At 39.5% G+C, this 21,960-nt stretch overlaps 1 protein-coding gene across 6 annotated transcripts in view; it reads right to left on the reverse strand.

Annotated features, from left to right (window-relative positions):
- Positions 1-21,960, reverse strand: part of KLF12 (Kruppel like factor 12) — a 386,124-nt gene that overhangs the window by 24,109 nt on the left and 340,055 nt on the right. For 5 of the 6 annotated variants that reach the window (XM_039481399.1, XM_039481360.1, XM_039481389.1 and 2 more), the window contains one exon: positions 11,591-20,702. The exons of the other annotated variant lie outside the window; for it this stretch is intronic. In XM_039481399.1, coding sequence (XP_039337333.1) covers positions 20,521-20,702 — 182 coding nt within the window. In that variant the 3' untranslated portion in view covers positions 11,591-20,520. Of the gene's footprint in view, positions 1-11,590; positions 20,703-21,960 lie in introns of those variants that run through there. 6 annotated transcript variants of the gene reach the window in all.

Below are 21,960 nucleotides of genomic sequence, written 5' to 3' on the forward strand. Positions count from 1 at the left end.
ACTTCAATGAATACTTAATTTTTTTCTTTTCCTAAGAAATTTCCATGGGGGAAAAAATCTCTACTTTTTAACCAGCTTTAGGGTTTACATTACAATGAACAAGCTTATTGGCAGGAAAGTTCACAAAAAAGATGTATTTCAAGTGAATATGGAAGAATCTGAGCATTCATACTAGAAATTTGCTTCTAAGAATTCTGCTAATCAAATCAATGAACAGACATAGCTGTGGCCTGTGTTTTTTTTTCAAACTTTAGCAGCAGAGCTCAAATTTTGAATACTGAATACTTGCAACTATTGCTATAGCACAATCTACAGAATTAGCTTGGTTTCGCCATACACTACCATAATCCTATTGGTTTTAAAGTCATAGTCAGATAATGGTCCCTTTATTTCTATGCCATTGCCAAAGCATCCATCGGCTTAAAATATCAGATGGGAATGAAAATGGTGCTGCCATGGGGCAGATGTTTAATACGTGTACTGCATTATTCTGTTCTTACCTCTTTGTGTTTATCACTGCATTAATTTTTTTCTGTTGTTCCAGTCTATTTAAAAGAAATATACAAATTATCACGTGAGCTACATAATATCATTATTTTTCATTGGCTGGCAGTAGGTCATATTCTTTAAATAGGGAATGCATGACAGTCAGCTATGAATTACAAGGCTGAAATGCCCTTATGGGTTTTAGTGGTGACATTATAAACCCTAAGATGCTTCTATTGGTCCTGATGCAGAAACTACTATGTACTATGGCCAGTACTGTGTTGAAGGCATTGATGGTGCAACAGCACAAACAACGTCTCTCTTGGCATGATGCCATATAAATTGAAGTCACTGTGAAATAAACCATCAGCTATGTGAATTTCAATTCCGTTTAAAATACAGGAATAAAATCTGTTTGTTAAATGGAGGAAAATATTCCTATATAAAAAAAGAAGAGATTTTTTCATACCCATAAAGTGCATTGCAAACCACAATCAGTTGAATGAAAGCTAAAAGATAAAAATATTTTAATGGGCTTGGCAATGTCTTTTAAATTATTTCATCTTGGCTAAAAAGAGCATTGGGCCAGAACCTAAGCTCAGAGAACCCCTCACAGTGGGATAAAGGTCTTTATGTTAGCTGCTCCTCCCAAGTCCAGCACAGGGTATTCTGGGATGTGCTGGAAACATGGTGTATCAGCTGACAGCACATAAGCGGTTGCCCCATGAGATGCACTGGCTGCCTATGAGTGTCAAGATGTAATTCAAAGTGGGTGATACTCTACATAGCAAGAGAGCTGGCACTGTCACATTCTGAATTTTCTTTTAGAATGTAGCTCCATCGGCAGCACATTGCACTAGTCTAGTGTGGATGTGACAAAGACACCGATGAGCATAGCATGGGCTGGATCCAAAATAAAATGTTGCACACTCAGCTTGTCAGGCATGAACCAACCTTTGAGAGTCACAGTTGCCATTTGAGCATCCAGCAGAAACCTTAGCTCTAATCAAACTCATTCTGAACTTGAATTGCTAAGGACAATGAAGACCCTCAGTCAAAGCCACCACCATGACATTGGCTTAAAAGTCATGCAATTAAAAAAAAATTAAGTATGTGTTATTTTAATTTCTCTTCTGGATTCTGAGCCTTTAGGATTCAAGTTTTCATGTTTCTCTGCAACCACGAGGGCTTGAAACTTCCTTTTTTTTTTCCTTTCCCCAAATGAAAGTTGAGATTCTCCCATAATCACATAACTCCAGGAGCTGGGGCTTTAAGAAAACACCCAAATATCATGAGACTTACAAATAAAAATTCCCTTCCATTTACAAAACACAGTCACTATTCAAGTCTCTGCGTATAAAATAAGCTTTATACTGTATTTGGAAGAAATATGTCTGTGCATTGCAACCAGGTACAGTTTTGGCTTCCTTATTCTGTAATATGCTATAATTATGCCAGTTAGTGTGTTTTTCATATAATTTACATGAAAAAATATAACTTATGCATCTGACATTCTGACCTATATCCCAAGAAATGTAATGCCTAATCCTATCTGTACTAAGTGTTCTACATAGATGTGTATCTATTTCAAGCTTGCTGGGACCTTTCAGCACTTCCAATTTGCTTAGCTGGCAAAGCATAGATCTGATATTTGTGAATGTTGCCAGATCACTCAGGGGGGCTGGGATGTCTGGATTTGATGCATAATTCAAATCTTAAAACATTCAAGCCCTTTGAAGTAGTGGCAGGATTTGTAGTCCAGAATTAACATAATTCATGTATTAATTTATGTCAGTAGTTGAGCCTATTTTATACATCCTGTCACTGAAAGTATATTTATACCTTTAGCAATTTACAAATACCCTTGCCGGAATTGATCAAACAAGACAAGATTCCTTTTGGCTATTGCCTCTGAAATGAACTACACAACACAAATATTCCATTCCATAGTGGAAACTGCATTTCTTCTCAATTAAATAATAAACCTTCTGTTCCTCTGCCACTAACAGAGATAAATATTCTGAGCAATCTTTCCACTGCTTGAAGTACCAAATGGGTTTAAAAATCATGGTGCCAAGAGGCAAGGCATTTGATGCACTGGACTGCATTGCTGTTCTTACTGCTTTATATTTAGATTATCAATGAACTAACCTCACTGGGCTTCCATTAGTTAAAAGTAGATCACCCTTTCTGTTATTTCTGATCCCAACAGCTAAGATCTGAAATAAACTGCTGGAGGCTTGAACCTTTTGAATAAACATAGTAGGCCAAATTCAGACCTGAAATAAATCCATTCAGTCAACAGAATTACTCCAGCAATGAATTTGGTCCACAGTATATTGTTTAGGAAAAATGTTAAAGCTAATGTCAGTTTGGGGAATCACTTAACCTGCTTAGATTCAGCCTTATTACAAAACCTTCTTTGCAGCTTGCAAAGAGCACATGGAGCTCCTGATATGGAGTGCATTTGTGGTCATAATAGAATCATGGCGAATTGAATGGAAAAATATGTTTGAGCACTTAAAGCTAGATTTGTAGACCACAAAACAGACTTCACAAGTAGAGGTCAAGGTGGCACTAATTGAGACAAGATTATACTTAATGGAGAGTCACCTGGATTGAATTAAGTGCATTTTCTTGGACATAGCAGGCTGAAATCAGGATAAACAAACTATTCCAGAATTCCTAGGTGACCTCCTAATAATTATGACCGAATTTGAATTTTAAGCCTTCAGAACCCCCAAATTAGACGTTATATAACAGTGCACATTGCTACTCGGGAGGTCTGTTTGTTGTGATGAACAGAACATAAAGTAAATCCTTCACACGCAATACTGCAGGTGGAGACTGTATTAGCAATTTCTCCACCCAATACAGCTAATGAGCCTCCAGTGTAAAAACATTTCTGTAATTGCACTTGTGAGATTAAGGAAGCTGGGCATCAGGGTGAAGGAGAGGAAAAGTAACTTTTTTTTTAAACTCTCATAAACATTTCTAAAATACAGCATGTGACATGTACAAAGCTGTGAAGGAGTGATGAGGCATAAAGGTTTAACTGGGAGTTCTTTGGCATAACCTGTATGACCCAGTTTTGCTTTCTCGGCTTGTGAGTAATGCAGCCATTCAAAACTTATGCTGATAAAACCTGAATTCCACACTACTCCATCATGTGTTCCTCCCAGATAGAAGAGCACCAGCTCAATCACACAAAAGGAGAGTGCCAGCCAGTGTATTATTATCATCATAATAAATAAGCATACTAATACTTTGCTTTTCTGGAGTGCCTTCTAGCCAAGGATCTCCAAGTGCTTTGCACACATTAATTAAACCTTACAACATCCCATCTGGCTGGCAATGAGTGTATTTACATACCTATATCACATCAGATAGAGGATACACAGAGAAAGCACAGCCCACCCCGAGGCCCTCTGAACACAGTTTGGCTGCTGGCATGAATGGGGCCAAATTGTGTTTAGCACCTGATTCTTGAAGTGGACTGATCCTTTGAGAATGAGGAGTTGAGTTCACTTTCAGTGGGAGGTTCTGAAGACAAATTGGTCCTATTTATGTCAACAGACAAACATGAGTGGTCAGCCATGGTGGATGGAAGGCTGAGCAGGTATGTTTGATATTGGGCATCCTTGGTTTAATTTTTAGTACTGACTAGCATTTAGAGTATACATCAGTGTATACAGTCTGCCCATGCTGTCTCTTCCTATGCACACACACAACCTTCTCTGCAAGGATTAAAGGCTTGATCTTACACCATTGAAATTAATGGTAGCTTTGATATAGTCTCCAATGACAGCAGGAGCAGGCTTCAGAAGAGACATGCTAACATGGGTGGCACGTGAGCCCCCACTTAAGGGAGGCTAGCTATGTGGCTCTGCCCCTTCAGCCTAAGGCCCCACCCCTACCACCCCCCTTGTCCACCAGAGCCCCGAGCGCCCCCTCCCCTGCGGCCAGAGGATCCGTGTCCAAACTGCCATGGGTCGAAGCCAGAGGACCTCTATTCGAACCGCTCTGGGTTGCCCAGCCCCAGCGCCAGCCCCAACGCCGGGCTGCCCGCTGGCCACCCCCTCCTCCGCAGATTGCCTCATCCTTCCTTCCCCCTCCCCACTCAGCCCAGCCACCCCTCTACACCCCCTTTCCGCCAAGCTGCGCACTCCCCCCGCCCATCGCAAAACTTGAACATGTAAAAAAACTTGGGAGGAGCATTTGCTACCCCCCCAGGTACCCCTAATTGCTGCTGGCCTGCTGCTAACCTGGATGGAGTCCTGGAGAGGAGCAGCCAGGCAGGGGCGGGTGGAGAACACTGAGATTTTCTATGCGCCATGCAGGTTCCCAGGTGGCTGCGTGGGGCATCATACATAAGCTATGACTTCTGATGGAAGCCCACTCCCAGTAGGGAAGGGAAGAAATGGGGCCACCGTCGCCCTGGCATCTCGTGGAGGGTTGGCAGCAGTTGTGCTGGGAAGGTTTAGCCTGCTCTGGCCTATTATACCCACTACCCATGGTGCCCAAGTTCCATATTAATTTAGAAGCAGTGGTCAAAACCAGAAATAGAAAAGCAATGGCAAAGAGAAGCGTCATTTTTATTTCCACTCTTGCATCCGACGAAGTGGGCATTCACCCACGAAAGCTCATGCTGCAAAACGTCTGTTAGTCTATAAGGTGCCACAGGATTCTGTGCTATTTTTATTATTGACTCTTTGGTGATGTTTCTAAGACCGCCAGAGAAGTGGGGAGAAGACAACAGCAAAGATAGAAAATACAGCTCCAGTCTTTGCTTTTGTCCCCATTTGCAGTCTCACTGCTGGAAAAACACAGGCAGGGCACATGGTCTTATCAGCCACTTTGAGACATGGCAAACTTGTATCAGCACTGGGCAGATTAGGACAATACTTTTAGCTGCCTTCTTTTGGTCACAGGCAGTGTTGCAAAATATACAAGCCAGACTCTTATTAAACAGCGGACAAAAGGAGAGAAATAGGAAAGAAAAGAAATAAGGCAATGAAGGAATAGAACACTCAAAGAGGGGGTGAGTGACAAAGTCTTACATCCCAGGTAGTGGTTGGTATTCAGCTGGATCCAGTGCAGGAGATGATGTCATCTGGGTCCCTCTCTTGTTCTGGTCGGGTGAGGACCTCTCTCAGGATCAGGACAACAAAGGCCCCATGGTCCTAAAAGATGGTGGGGGTGGCAGTCATGACGGTGAAGCTTGTGCCTTCCTCTTCTTTTAGTCTGCCAGCGCTCACTTGTCTCTGAAGACCTTTCTTTTAAGGATCCCAGAAGGGAGTGATAGGTGGAATTCTCTCATTGTTTTTTCCACCATTTAGGCTTTGTCACTGACATACCAATTTTGGTTCATTGATTGAACCACACTTCTTGTTTACTAGGCACGATATTAACAGTCATTGAATTACATCAGTAGGCTTTTTTGTCTTGATTAATTCTGTCTGCCTTTTGCACCTTTTCCCATTATCATTTGTTGTTGTAGGTTATTGTGACATTTAATGAACTTTCACTCACTTTTTACAAGTAAGCTTACTATTAGGGTAAATTGGTTGGCCCTAATTATTACAACAGTGCACAACTAGTAAATTTACTTACAATTAATCTTTTCCCTAAAACATCAATGTGGCAACTCCGGTCCCCATTTGACTGTTTATTAATTGATTTTAATCTGAAGTAACAGTGTCCAAGTTGCATTCATCTTTCAAAAATGTTTTGTAAATGATGGAAACTCAAGAAATCAGACTTTCGTAGTTGTTGATGAACTAAATGGCAAACCAAATGTTGAGCCCCGGGCTCCCATTGTACCTTTCTTGTACTTGTAGTAATGCTCTTTGATAAATGAAACTTTCAGATTTACACCTAATGTGGTACAAGACTCAGCATTTTGTTTGGGGAGTGGCCAAAGCTGGAGGCCAGAAACTTGTATCTCATATACACGTGCAATGCCCCATGTATTTTGTTTAACTAAAACAAAGGTGCTAAGGCTTTGATTTGCAGACATCAAATAAAACTAAAAACAAAGCAGCTTTAGAGAAAGCAAACAGCTGGCTCCCTACATTGCTGACTATTAGGGCTTGTCTACACTTGAAATGCTACAGCTGCACCGCTACAGCTGCGCCAGTGTGGTGCTGCAGTGTAGACACTACCTAAGCTGATGGGAGGGGTCTTCCTGTAGCTATAGGTAATCCACCTCCAGTGATTTTCTAGGTGCCTAAAAGTTAGGTGAGTCCCACCAAGCCTCAGTTCCTTTGTGAATCTAGCCCAAAGTGATTTGTCCAGGTGGGACAAAATGTTTGGGAGTTAGGCACCTAAGTACCTTGGTGGGATTCACAAAGGTGAAGTCAATTGGACCTAAGTATCTGAGTGGGGATCACAAAGCTATTTAGGCACCTAAATCCCATTGATTTCAATGGGGAGTTAGACACAGAAACAGCTTTGTGAATCCCATCTGACCAAGGTCACACAGAAGTCTGTGGTGGAGAAGGGAATTGAACTTGGGTTGTGACATAGCCACTGGACAACCATCCCCCTCAAAGGTCAAGCACCAAGTCTGGAGCTGGAAATGTATGCCATTTCTCAGCTCCAGACATGCAATGGTTATTGCAAAGACTGGACCAGTGGCCCTTACTTACAGAGACAGCATGCAGCTTGATATTTCTGAGCTGCATGGAAATCCGGGTGCCTATGACATAGAACCACAAAGAATCGTAGTACAGAAGAGACCTCAAGAGGTCCAGTCCCCTGTACTCGTGGCAGGACATGGTTCTCACTTTGCAATGTAATGGTGTATTTTATTAAAATTTTCCTCAGAAAAAGGAAAATTAAGACAAAAAGGACAAGAAACCATATTAACTCTTAGATTGCACTATAGTTGTGGGCTGTCCCACATTAAGGGGAACAATCCAGGTTCCTAGCATGTAAGTACTGGGGTGGCCTCTGGCTATCTTTTCACAGGAATGGATGTTAATTGAACTTCTCCTACCAGGCCAAGGAATAGCTATGGAGCAGTTCCACATGCTATTTTGGTCCAATGACTGATGTCTCCTTTTGTGACTCCACTGTGTTCCCTCCCTGAGGTAGACAGAAGAGTAGAAGCTGTGCTGCTGATGGATCCTCTGGCCCCTGCTGGGACCTGACTTTTGTAGGTATGAGGTAAGTCCTGAGCACTCCTTGCAGAGGTACACTGGCCTCTCAACCAGAGGACTCTCTGTGGCTGCAGGGCTGAGGTTTTGCCTCTGTTAGAATAAACCAATGTAAGAACCGCTGTAGGATATTTAATGCTGTCTAGTGGAAGAAGCTGTTAATGCTGGTGTGGAATGTTAACATTGTTTTGGTTCAAAACACAACACAACCATTGGACTGATTTTCCATAGTAGCATATATAAGCTTAGGTTCTTCAATGTGCATTTTAGAGATGCTGTGTAATTTCTACAATAACTTTTAGTGTTGACATATTTCACCAAAACCTTATCTCCTAGTGACATGGGTTTCCAGGGGGAAAAAGAGCACACTTCTCTGGAGATGCAAATCTCCTATTTGTCGCTTGAGACAAAGTATTTCAGAAAATACAACATATACACAGGCAGAGGCCACTTGTCAACTGCTCCATACCTACATAAAACTGAACATGACACATTTATGAACTGGCTGATCAAGAGCTAGATGGAAACATAATGACTCCTTCCATTCAGTGTAGGAGAATCCCATACCCACATAGCATTCATGAGAAACACACAGTGCAGATAACAATAAATGTTACAAGAGGAAATGCCTTTAACTGATAAGAAATGGAGCAGATGACAAATCACAAAAGCCTCCGGTGAGCTTCACAGAGGTAGATAACCTTGAGATGTACCTGAATATAAAGATTAAACATGAAACCTATGTTTAGCAGAGATTTATAGAGCTTTGCAAATACCTCGGTTTCACTATTTGCATTTGTATCCATTCTGCACTTTATTGTTAGTTTCTGTCTGTTAACATTTTGTGCAGACACAGAAACATACACAATAAAAATCACCCCAGAAAAAGTTGGTTATTTGAAATGTTTTACAAGGGAATTTTATAGCTCAATCTCCCCAGTGACCCAGAAAGGTAACAAAGAAAGGGCACAGTAAAGTCGCATATGGGGCTGTGCAAAATTTAGAAAAAACCATGAAGGATCAAAAATATTGATGTATTTGCGCTCATTGGCCACATCTAGTTACTCATTTCTTGTAAGTGGCAGCCCTGACTATTGTGGGCTGTATATCTATGCTAAGGCAAATATGTGAGACAATAAATAGCTTTGTTAGTCTGCCTCAAGAGCAAGGATAGGGGCTACTGTTGCAATTCAGGCCCCTTAAAGCCTTCCGGGAAATGTATCCAACAGGAGACTACATGGTCAGCAATTGAGTGGGTAAAAGCATTAAGTGATGGAAGCCCTGCTGACTAATGGCTTAATTGGGAATGGAGGGCCAGAAATTTTAGGTTTAATTTCCAGCTTTTACTGTCTCTCTGTGTGAAGTTAAGACCACTCAAACTTCTGTTAATTGTCTTTATTTCTTCATATATAAAATGGGTATAATACCTGATGAGGGTTGGTTAACAAGGGAAAAAATTATTTTCCAGTGCACAGCCTGAGTATCTGGACAATACATTGGGAATTCCACCGGGGGTGGGGAAGGAATCCTACCTATCAAGTACTAGTGCACTCTGTGGCTCCAACTTCCTAGCTTTGTAGGGGGACAAAGGCTGGTAGATATGCATAGAGGTAGATGCTCTATTACGTCCTGGACCATTACCACTTGCTCCTCAGCAACAGTGAATTGGGAGAGCATGCACTCTGGCTCAGTTTTCTCAAATCTACCCTGTCCTGCACAGTGGAACCAGACCACACATCCACAAATACAGGTTTGAGTGAACAGACCTCTATTTGTGATGTGTAATGAATCACAAGGATCAAGGCTGCTGTCTATCGAATCTATTGTCAGATAACAAATGGCTCTTAGTTGTCTGATTCAGTGTCTATATGATCAAAGATGAAGGTGTCTGCTCATGCCTGTTGCTGCTCACCTTAATGGAAAATCACTTTGCACAAATAAACTAATTAGTACAAACAGACTCAGCACTTCAAATAACACGTTGAGCCAAAAAAACAAAAGGGAAAAGTAGATGACAATTAGCCTATTGTTCATGCAAATGGAAGAAATAACTTCAGAATCAGACAATAGGTCAAGAGAGTATATTGCGTAGGCGTTCATTGGAGAACAGACTAAACAGGAAGTGATGTATTTTATACTTATAGCACTGTTGGGAGAGAAAGATATTAAATCCAGGCAGAGCACTGAAAGGGAACAAACAACATATTGTGTGGGAGACAACAGTAATAACTTTGAGCAGGGGGAGACACAGGACTATATGGTTTAAAATACATCAGTGGCTTAAGAGACTGTAATTATACTTTACTGGGTATGGCTTTGGTTTATGCACATTTTTTGATAAAGCCCAGAGGTCTCCAAATCTAAAGCATATTGTTTATTTGTTTCTGTGCCTTAATCATTTAAAGCTCTGGTTTCAATTAGAAAAATAATTATAGCAGTTAAAAGTGAACAAATGGAAATGTGAAGGAAAGGGAAATGTTCAGATTTAGGAACAAATTTCACCAAAGAATACAGCGTCCAGTTCAAGTCTCTGTCCTGTATTCACAACCATCCTTGGGACTGGTCCTAATTGCTGTAGAGCTTGCCTGTCCCTTGCGATCATGATCTCCCAGTGTTCCATTGGAACCATGGAAAAGTCAGCCACTAGAGAGAGAGGCTCATGAGTCCAGGAGACAGAACTTTCACAGGGCCTAGTCCTGGACTATGGAATCATGCTGAAACCCACCAATTTCTAAACCAAATACAAAAACTACTTTTTTTTTTGACTTACAGGGCCGGTGCAAGGATGTTTCACGCCCTAGGCGAAACTTCCACCTTGCGCCCTCCCCCCCACACTCCCACTCTGAGGCGCCCCCCTTGCGGCAGCTCCCCACCCTCCTCTCTGAGGCACCCCTCCCCCCCGCCCCAGCTCACCCCTGCTCCGTGCACAAGCACCCCAAGCATGCTGTGGCCGCTTCACTTCTCCCGCCTCCCAGGCTTGCGGCGCCTAAGCTGATTGGCGCGGCAAGCCTGGGAGGTGGGAGAAGTGAAGCGGCCACGGCGTGCTCGGGGAGGAGGCGGGGTAGGGGTGAGCTGGGGCGGGGAGTTCCCCTGTGTGCTGCCCCCCCCTTTACTTGCTGCAGGCGGCCCTCCCTGTGCTCCCCTGCCCCAGCTCCCTCCGCCTAAATGCCGGTGGCGACCAGGGCGGCTGAAGATCCGGATGCCGCAGTCGCTGCTGAAGAAAATGGCACCCCCCAAATGCCAGTGCCCTAGGCGACCACCTAGGTTGCCTAAATGGTTGCACCGGCCCTGTTGACTTACCACAGCTTTCCTTCAATAATTGATTCTCTCTCTCCCCTACTCATATGTGTGCACACCCCACCCCCACAAAATGCATCCATACACATAGATACCTGTCACACACGAACCCTTATTCAAAGAAACTATAAATTAATTAAGCTATTTCCCCTACAGGCTTGCGGGTGGGGGGGGGGGGGGGGGTGGAGAGTAAGGCGGGGAGGGAGAGTGAGTGTGTGACATATTTGCATTTTAGTAGGCACTCAGATACCATACAGTAGTGGTAACCCAGTACAGAGATAGAAGATATTACACTAACTTTTTTAAAGAAAAGTATTCAACTAGTTTTTAGAGCATTACTGGAAATGTGTGAAAAATTTGGCCTTAAATAATCATATTTAAGCAATTTTTTTTATCATCCTAAGACTTTCCCATTTATATCATTGAGTGCTACTCTGATTTGCCCCCGCATGTTACATAGATGTAAAAATATCTATACTTTGTATGGTAGCTTTTAGAGAAGCATATAAAATCCATTTCTTAACAAATCTATTAAAAATCACTATATGTTTACAGAAAAGATTTTTGTAACAAAGGTTTAATTTAAAAAGTTAATAACTGCATTTCAGAAGATCTGAGTCACCCACAGTAATAATTAGGGGGTTTGTTCTATACAAAATGCTTTATTGAACCTTCATGCCTCCATTCAGATAATTATACAAATGCATACATTTAAAGGTTTAAACTCTATTTCAGTTCACAGCTCAATTCATAGGAAAGTTGAATACAGAAAAGCAATGCACCAACAGAATATGTCTGAGACACCATTAGAAACAATAACACTTCTTCATTTAAATCTTTGCGAATAGACTGGAATAGTCATCCTCTGACAGAATTTCATGAGGGGACTCCCTTTACATTATCATAGGGCAAAAATCACCATTTTACAGTAAGAGGAAAAAAGCTCTGAGTATATTTACAGTACATACACTATACATAAATACAAGAACAACACTTACTTAATATTAATAAACTTATAACATAGGTGTTGCCTAAACACTACATAGTATATAAATGCAGAGGAAACTATTGGGAAATTAGATCTTTAGATGATTTTTTTTAAAAGAAATGTTTTGCAGTTAAAACCCTTTGAAAAGAAAGCAAAAGAAAGATTTAAGGAATTAATACATCTGCTTGCTAGCACTGGTAGTTTTAATTCTTCTCAGTTCAGGACTTTTTATTGACACACTTATCTCTGTCGGGTTATGGACTAGTGATCCTTTCACATCATATTCTAGGAAAGAGAATCAGATGCTGTACATATTATTCCACTGCTGTGAAGCTTCAGTCCTGAATCCATCGTTTCGTAAATTAAGGGATGTTTTTGTATTTTTACACAAGAGGTTCATACGAACAATTACTGGCACTTACAAAAATAATGACCTAGCTGAAGGGAAAAATATGGGGCCAAATTCAACCCTGGCCTCAATGTTACACCTAATATCATGGTGGAATTTGCTTCATCTATGTTTGGGTTGGCCAAGAATGATATTTTTTATTATTCTTTTGTTTCTTCACAAACACAGCTGACAGAACACTTTAAGTTAATATTATTTTTGACCTCACATGTAGATAGTATCTCAACTCTTCAGTCACTTTGAGCAAGTGTGTGTGTGGGGGAGGGGAGGAAGAGAGTGGTGGTGGGGTATGTTAAAAGATCTGATGTCTGAATTTATAACTGTTTATGTTCTCTTGTGCATACAAATGGAAGATATAATTTTTCAGGAACAGACAACAGGTAAAGAGAATGTGTTGTGTGGGTGTTTGTTGGAGAGCTTACACTAAACACATTTATACTTACAGAACTATTGGGAGAGAAAGAAGTTGTCTTTAGAAGTATATATATGGCAATTAGAAATGGGCTTGAATCAGAACCCAAGATACAACCTAGTCTGAATTTTGGACAAGTTCAGCCTCAATCCAAAAACTGTGTCTCAGAACTGTCTCTTTGATAAGCCCAACCCAAAATCTGATGGGAATGGATTTAGAGAATGTTGGTACCTAAATCTGGTTCCAAACTGCATGGCTCAGGTCTTAATCTCAATATAGTCCATAACAATCACATCACATCTCAGTGTGATACCATGCTGAACACTGTATATGTTTGCAAATGCATTTTAAAGGTAGGGTTAGCAACATACAAAAATATATCTCATGAAGCAAATCAATGTGTCCAACAATACACAAAGATCAAGCATTTTTACAGTCACTAGTATTTCAGCTTGCTGAATTTTTTTTGACAGACTAAACTCTGGAAAACATTGAAGATCATGAATTCACACAACAGTGCCCTAGAGAATCCCTATCACTAAGAGCTCAATCTTGTATTCTTATAGGAACCAGAATTCCCACTGAATTTTTGCCTGTGCTGAGGAGCAAGAGTGTGTCCATAATATTCTATGATATGACAAGGCTAATACAGTTTATTTCATAGTCCAACATCAATGAAATCAACAACTACTACAGAGATATGCTGGCAATCAATGCAACTAAAAGCATGTATCTGTGTGTGTGTGTGTATTGCAGAATGAAGCAAGAAGAATTGCACATTTTTGCATCATGAAGACTATACTGCCTTTCTTATGAATGGCCAACTGACACATACTGCTGCAGTAAACCAGTCCCCCTAAAGGAGATTTCTATGGGGGCCTGTTTCTAGCAGTGTTCCATCAGAAAACACACACACACACACACACACACAGAAAAAAACAAAACAGGAGCCATTTTTGCCCTTCAGCCTTCTGTTGACATATTCTATGATGCCCTACTACCATCCCCCAGTGTGCACTGAATTCTTTTCTGTGCTTAATGTCTGGACATTAAATTCAGGATGACACAGAATAAATATTTGCATGTCCTGGTGCGATTATATCCACTGATGGCTGATATGATTAAAAATAATTGGTTACTAAACTAGTGGTAATGAAACGTGTTTAACTGACACACACTGTCTGCAGTAGTTTTTGCACACATAGGCCCACATTTTCAAAAGTTGTATCTAAATTTGCACCTGCTGTTTTTCTCTTCACAACTATTTTTGTATACACAGAATCCTGCCTCAGTTTGTGCAAATCAAACAGATGTTATACGATTCAAATAGCACACACAAATGTGGATTTTTGCATACACAAAATGTAGTATGTGCAAAACTGCAATTACAAATTGAGGAGCTATTTTAAAAATATGATCTGCATTGTATTGTTTAAGAACAGAAGGTAATGTTCTTCAGTTTAAATTCTGATCTTCAGTAGGTTCATTTTAAGAAGCAGAAAAAGCCTAAGAAATGACACCACTGAGATATTTTAAAAGTCCATTAGTACATCAATTAATCAACTTTCTGTCAGAAACATTTAAGATTATATGTAAAAAGAGAGACAGTGTGAAAAAGCCCTGGTTGTCATGGCTGGCAATTTTCTATAATAAAATCAATTAATTTATTAATGTAATTGTCAAGGACAGTTGATTAGTAAGATCATTTAACATAGAAAACTCTCTCTAGAACATTTAAAAATATCTGCAAATGTTATTTAAATATGCTCCAGGCTCCCATCCGCTTATCACAAAATGAAAAAAAGGGAGTGATCCATTCTTTGCTGACTGTTAAAGTATTTCAGCTAGTTCCCTGGTGATTTTAAATTTTTCATAAAAGGGGTATTACACAAGAGATCAAAAAAGGAGAGAAGTAATGTGTGAAATCTAAGTTTCAAGAGTTCAAAGCCAACGGAGAGGATTTTCAAAGGAGTTTCCATTGAAAAACAATGCATTGCATTATTCTTCTAGAAATAGTTGCTAGTGTTAAACTAGTTTTATTGCTGTTTTCTGGATTATTTCATTCGGGAATACCGTGGATGCCTGGATGATTCTCAAGCAAATTGGCCATAAATTGGGAGGGACACCTGAAACAGTGCAGGGCAATGACCTCCACCTATAATTTAGACCTGGTGTGTGTCTGATTCACCTGTAAATTACAATCCATTTCCTTCCTGCAGATTTGTGAAAAGACCAGACCAGAGAAAGAAGATCTAGCATCATCTTAATAAATGAAAAAACAAATGGCACTTTGTGTTTGTTTCTGTGTTGCAGCAATGTAGTCCAAGTGTAATTTAATTTTTGTTTTATTGATAACAGGATCCTAGTTATTGCTGTGTAAAAGTATAAGAACATCCCATCAGTTCTAATGTTCATGAACAGGCACTTTCAGTTTCTGTTTCATGTCTGTAAATGGACTTTGGGTGGTCCTTGTTACAAGCATATGTACACTAGAAATGTCACAATCTTCCTGTAGCACTTCATCTTGACATGCAACTGTACCTAAAAGACTAAATTCCTTGGAATCAGCAAAGAGTTGACCATCTGTTTTAGATATGCAATCTTTCATTCAAACTGCATTTTAGTAGGGGAAGATAAACACAACAAATAAATTAAATGAGAGTCTGATGCTACTGTATCTTTTGTGCATTTTAGTGACTAGAAAAAAAGCACTAGTGCAGTTGTTCTTGTTTTTTGTTTGTTTTTTACCTTGTTCAGACTAAGGCATTCTGAGTTTTCTGACTTTTTCAGCTTCCAAGGACTCAAAATGGCTTCATTGCATCTAACACCATTGGCAATAAACCAAGACAAATGGCCACTCCATTTTTGCACAGACTGAACATGCTCTGACAAAGTGTAACAATTTAGTTCCTATATTTTAACTGTGTGTAAGTTTTACAAGGCATATCTGAGCAGGTTTTAATTTTATTTTTTGTGATGAAAACTAAAAGTTTTGTTTTAAACATACTTCATTTAAACTATTTACAACCTGTGTAAAATTGTAAGTTTGAAAATACTTTTCGACTATCACATATATTACAGAATATTTAAACTGTTACAAGTACAGTAAAATACCTTCATTCTATTTTTTAAAGATGCAGTATCCTTATAGTTAGGTTTCATACTAAAAACTGAATTCCTACTGAAATTGATTAGGATATAACATATTTAAAAGTACCAATGGGCATGACTTGCTAAGCATACATTGCACAGTTACTGTTACTCTGTAATGAAACTGTGAAAATATAGCAGTTTTGAAATTTCTTTATGTACATCTTCCGTTATAAAACACAGGCAAAGGCATAATACAGTAATACAAGCTGGTTTCTTAATAAGGTGAAGGTATTTTCTTTTACAGTACTAAATATTTCCAATTCTTCATCTGGTTTTGAAATCATGGTTAAATCTTTGTTTCTGATTACGTATGTAATGAGGTATGTGAACATGTGAGTGTTTGTATGCAGGTGTGGATGTGTGCGTGTATTGGGGCAGGGAGGACATGTCGAATGGTCTCTATTTTTGTATGCTGTATAAGACACACTTTACCTCACTGACCTCTTTAAAAAAAAGATTTTAATGGCGGTAAACTCATTTCCACGTTGAGGCATCCACCCTCTATAAAGCAGAAAGATAATTTTTCTATTAAAGAACATTTATTATCAGAAGATTCATTTATCAATGACAACCTGGGGTACTTTTTCTATGCAGTTAATGGAAAAGGAGATGTGTGGTTGTTATTATTCCATTATTATTTCTGGGGTATTGCTCAGCCATTTGTCCATTGTCTGCATAGTGAATTTACCCCAAATACCGATATTGCTGATGGCATTTTTAACACTGTTAATTTCATTATACATTATTTCAGCTAACAATTTCACATGCACCTTAGTTTAAACCTATTTTACTTTTAATGGTGCCAAGTATAAATAAGAAAGTGGAGAATAAGGAATACTGCATCTTCATCTCCTTTATAAACTGCCATTGCTATGAGCTGATTTCAAAGTGCTGGATCGTTTGGGTGTTTAAAAAGAGTAATGAAAATTTAAAGTTTAAAAAATCCTGTATCAAAGAGAACACTTGTTCAATATGTTTTCAGATACTATTGATGACTGGGCTTTACTGTCCAGACCAAAAACAGCCTTTTAAAATCACCTGGAGCGTAGCACTTTGTAGCATAGGTGCACATGCAAGCTGTAATGCATACAGTGTACTTCCTGTCTACCATTTATTCACACTGAGGAGGATAAAAATTTGCTCTTATTGCAAGAATGGGATGGTTCACATTTGTGTTTTACAATTGCATATGTACAGATCTAGTGTGTTGTGTAAAGATGACACCAGATATTCCTGCATGCTGTTTATGTTGTAAGCCATTCCAGTTGCAAATCTGCAACAGAATTCGGCATTTTAGAGAAAATTATAATAGGGAATATCAGACTTTGCATGAATGCAAAAGATAGAGGTAGTTCTGAACCAAAACCCTTGGTCTGAGAACACCATTGGAGTCAGATGAAGTTCAGATCTCTCTTCAAAGATAACTTCTCTTAAATCATTTCAGACCAAGAACAGAAGCATTAAAAATGGTCTCAATGAACATATTGGGCCAAATTCTGTGCGCTCAAATATACACATGAAGCTCACCATTAATTTCAGTGGATGCCTACAAACCCCAAAGGCAGACATAGCTGATTGGAGAGGTTATCTGGATAGAATAGCAACATGAAAGCTCTTTCACACACAGATATGTTATCTTAATCTTCCTAACTGGAGAATGCGTCAAGAGGGATTGTCTGAAAACTCCAGTATTTGATACTTTTGCCTCTGGACCTGTTTCTGCTGTCCCTTGTGCTAGACGGTGTAACTCCAGTGATTTTAATGGCTTTACCCATTGCACATTGGTCTAATCCAGAGTACAAGCAGATCCTTTCTGTTATCCGCTGCAGTGTTTTTAATATGTAAATGAATAGGCAACCAGATGAGAGAAATGACGACATCCCTTACTGCTGTTCCTGAAAACTACGCTAACTGGCTTATCAATCTCCTTCTGGCCAATAAACTTTGTTTTCTAAAGATGAACTAGCTCCAAAAATAAAATAAAATAAATAAATAAAAAATAAAAAGAAGAGACACCACATGATTTGCTGAAGGGAATTTGTTGTGCACCAGTAAAGATCAGCCAAAAGTAAATTCTGGTTCTTTATGTTCAATTACTGCTACTTGAGTAATTGCTGATTGCGCATTAAAGGAAATCTCATACATTGACATGTGCTTGAACCCTTTTTCTATGTTTTTAGAAGGAATGGTACGTTTAAAAGGACACTGAAGTTAATACAGGTGGGTCCGAAATGTAACCTACAGACAATGCTAATCATATCTCACATACACTGATCAATCAATCCTTTATATGAGGGATGCAACACTAGTAGTAAAATCTCAGCTGCATAGTCAGGAGACCCCATGACAACCCACCCACCTATAGTGTGCTCTTGGTTTGTTTCAGTCACATCCCATTACACTGTTCCTTTCACTCTCCAGTGGGGTCTCCAGTGCTGGTTATGAGAAGGCTAGATATTGAAATGTTTCTTTTGGATTTGGATGACCTACCTGATCATGAGAATAGGACAGGAAACGAGAAGTGGAAGAGGCAAGCTCATGCAGTGACAACAAAGACTTTTTTTTTGGTGCTGCTCTCTTAGTTGGGGAGCTGGAGCTGAACCCTCTTGATGTCCTTATTTGGGAGAGCTGATCAATTGTTCAGTATCAGGAGAACATTTACCAATGTATTTAGGGATGATCAAACTTTGGGCCTGCCAATCTTTATACAGTAGTGTCCCTTTAACGTTATTCTTCAATTATTTGCACTTGTTTTAGTGTTTAGTTATGCCTTCCTCAGTTGTTGGTTGAATTTTTCTTAAAGACTGTTTTGATTTAAGAAGCCCTGTAACATAATAATTGTTATTTCAGGAATCAGAAGTTAATTCAGACTGGTCAAACATCATAGCATCAAGCGGCATCATGAATTTCATTTGTGCAGTTCCTGGAACCAAGTGTTCATAATTAAGTGTACTGCAGAAGATGTTATGTGTTTACTTTTTATCTCTAAACTATAAACATCTCAACAAACACAGCATTTCACCAAGGCTCTTTGTCACTTTGAGCTGAATAACAGATCCTCACGAAAGAGAAAAAAACCCTGTTCTGTTTTAAAGAACAATTGCTTGCTAAGAGTTTCTCCTCTCTTTAACCATACAATTTAATTAATACAAATTGGTTCACAATTATAGGGCTGCATGGGAATGATAAACAATTTGCATTCATGTAAACTAAGGAGGTTTGAGTGGAAGATGCCTGCAGTGGCAACCTCTGGATCCCATGTGAAGGGTTATTTATAGCATACTGGGTTGACTAATGTCTCCTTATCCTGTACTTCCAAGTGAGGAAACTAGAACCCTCTGGATCATCTCTTTCAGAGAACATCTCTTCTACTCTATTAACCCATTAACAGTGGGGGTTTCCCAACCCCCTCACCTGTCTCACCTTTCCAGCCACAAAATAACTATTACATTCGATGGGAATGAAAATATTTAACTGTGGTACCTAGCAGGCCCAAAAACATCAAAAAGAATAGCGTAAGCTGTCAACATAACACAAAAAATCCAATATGCTATTTCTTTACAGCCACCTTAGTTGGTACAAAGATTGGGTTTGGCAAGTCCTCATTATGTTTTTGTCTTGAAAGCCATTTCATTCATTATTGCTTTCACCTGTTTGAGATGCAGCTGTTTCTTTTCTGCTTTTCCTCACTAGCAGTGGTACATTCAATTCCATTTTATGGATGGCCACGCCACTAATCTTGGTGCAAGTGGATATGAGATTTGTTTAACTGTTTCCTTGTAATCAAATACACGTATGTAGATGGGGAGGATGCCTGGGTGACAAAAAATTGCACTTTGAAAACAGGGCAGTAGCTTGTAGATGGGGTCTTTCTATACGAACTGTTCTAAAATCCACAGCAGAGCACAGATGCTTATACTGCACTTCAGCTGAAATGCTGCTACCCCATTTTGTTTTACAGACTTCAACAAAAAAAAATCTAAGAAAAAGAAAAGGTTACACGTTGGGTGTCCTTTAGGTCATAATGACAAACTGTGGTGAAATAGTAAAACGCCACCATCATTATTGCAAAAGTTTGCTTAAGTGCCCCACACTTCAGACAGTGGAACCTCTCCAGCAAAATCTTCTCACTGACTTTCATGCAGCTTGTTTGTAGCACAGATCAGGAATATTTTATATAATGATAAGACGGTACTCAAAAAAAGGGGGAGACAATGGAATACTAAAGGTCTAGAGGTCTTGTTTTTGTCATTGGTTTGTGTTCTTATCTGATAATCAAAATAGCAATAATTCTCAAGAATAAAATGTCCAACAGCTGAGAAAATGTACAGGCCATAAATGTTGTTGAAGGACACAGCATGGAAAATAATGCCCATTTTTGTAGCATTTAAATTGCTATCTCCCAGGTGAACATGATGACATTTTGGGGGGTTGCCATGCTCGGGGGCTTTAACTTCAGATGGAAAGGAGAAGAGTGGCACTTCTTTTCCTGCTTTTTTGTTATGGACATTATGGAATGCCCTTTGTGTTAACACTGTAGAAGAGGATTCAGCCCTGCTGAATGCACGTAGTTAAGAGATCCAGCTCTTATACTCTGCTTGACAAGTAGCGTTTCTCACACCAGCATGTGCCTACGGCGGTGCAGTGCCAAGTGATCTGAACGGGAAAAGCTGCGATCACAGTCTGCACACTTGAATGGCTTCACTCCCGTGTGCTTACGATAGTGCCTTGTCAGTTCATCTGAGCGAGCAAACTTCCAGGTGCACCCTTCCCAGGTACATTTGTATGGTTTTTCTCCTAGGATAGACAAGAGAGAGAAAGAAACAGGCAGTGACTTTCTATTCAGTTGATCCCAGTCACTCCAAGCCCTTCTGCATGCATCCCACTCCCACTGCCTCTGGGCAGTTTAAGGAAAATTTTCAAAATTTGTACTTTCTGAATTTGCAGAATAAGACAAAATATTTTGGCCCAGATTTCTTCAGACCTACAGGAGTCACATGACTAAGAGAATCAACCGGATTAAGGCAACAGCAATCTGAGGACAGAGCTTTGTGAATCCTTTTAGCTTGCACTTCCCCAGTCCACACCTGCTCTCAAAATGGCAGACTCTCTTCAGTTTTCATTCAAAGGCAGAATGCCAAAGGGAAGTCTCTTGTTAGAAAGGCTCCATCGTTTTTACAAACCACACAACAGAACATTTACTAGCACATTGTAAAAAGTCTATAAAAATAAAATATATTTCTCAAAATAAACAGAAAAAGAGCAATCAGTGAGGCTCTCTCCTTGTTCTTATTAAGTTAGGGTGAATTCAATGGGATCAGAGCTAGGCAAATTCTGAATGCTCTGGAAAATGTTGTACTTAAAAAAGTAAAGTGCACTGCATAATACAGGTTCTATATAAGTCAATACAACACCAGCAGAATAATTCAAAACATCCCTATTTTATCATTTACAAAATAATAATGTTGTTATGCAAACCCATTTCTATTCCGCTTATAAGCCACACATTTATGTAATTTCTTCACCACCCCAGCATTCTGTGGTGACATGTTAACTGCTCTTGGGTATCTCCCATATTCAGCAGTCTAGTGTGCATCAAAAACTGATAAAGAAAACCAGCTTGAAGTGTTTTTGTGCACATAAATATGTGCTTTAAGGAACTCCACTGGCAAATTGAATTAGAATGTAGAAATTCATCAGGTATACTGTGGTTGCAGTTGCTAAATCAGCTAGCCACAAGCAGTGTTATGAGGAAAAAAGCATCTCTACCGCAATGATTTCTTTATTAGAAACCATCTGCCCTAGCTTATTTATACTCTTGTTCTGGTTCATATTTAGGCTCCCTGGAACCCTGAGCAAAATGAGTAGCAAAATACTACTTCAATTACATAAAACAGTGAGAGAACGCTTACCTTGGCCCCCTACAGCACTTCCCTGCAGGTGTCTCTCCAAAAGTCAACAAACACTTGTTGAGCACATTATAATTTCAAAGAAAAAATCTCACTCATTTCCCAGTTCAGAAAATTGTTGCCACGTTTTAGAGGGATAAGACCTG

The sequence above is a fragment of the Mauremys reevesii genome, linkage group 1 (assembly GCF_016161935.1).
Source record: "Mauremys reevesii isolate NIE-2019 linkage group 1, ASM1616193v1, whole genome shotgun sequence".
Lineage (NCBI taxonomy): Eukaryota > Metazoa > Chordata > Testudines > Geoemydidae > Mauremys > Mauremys reevesii.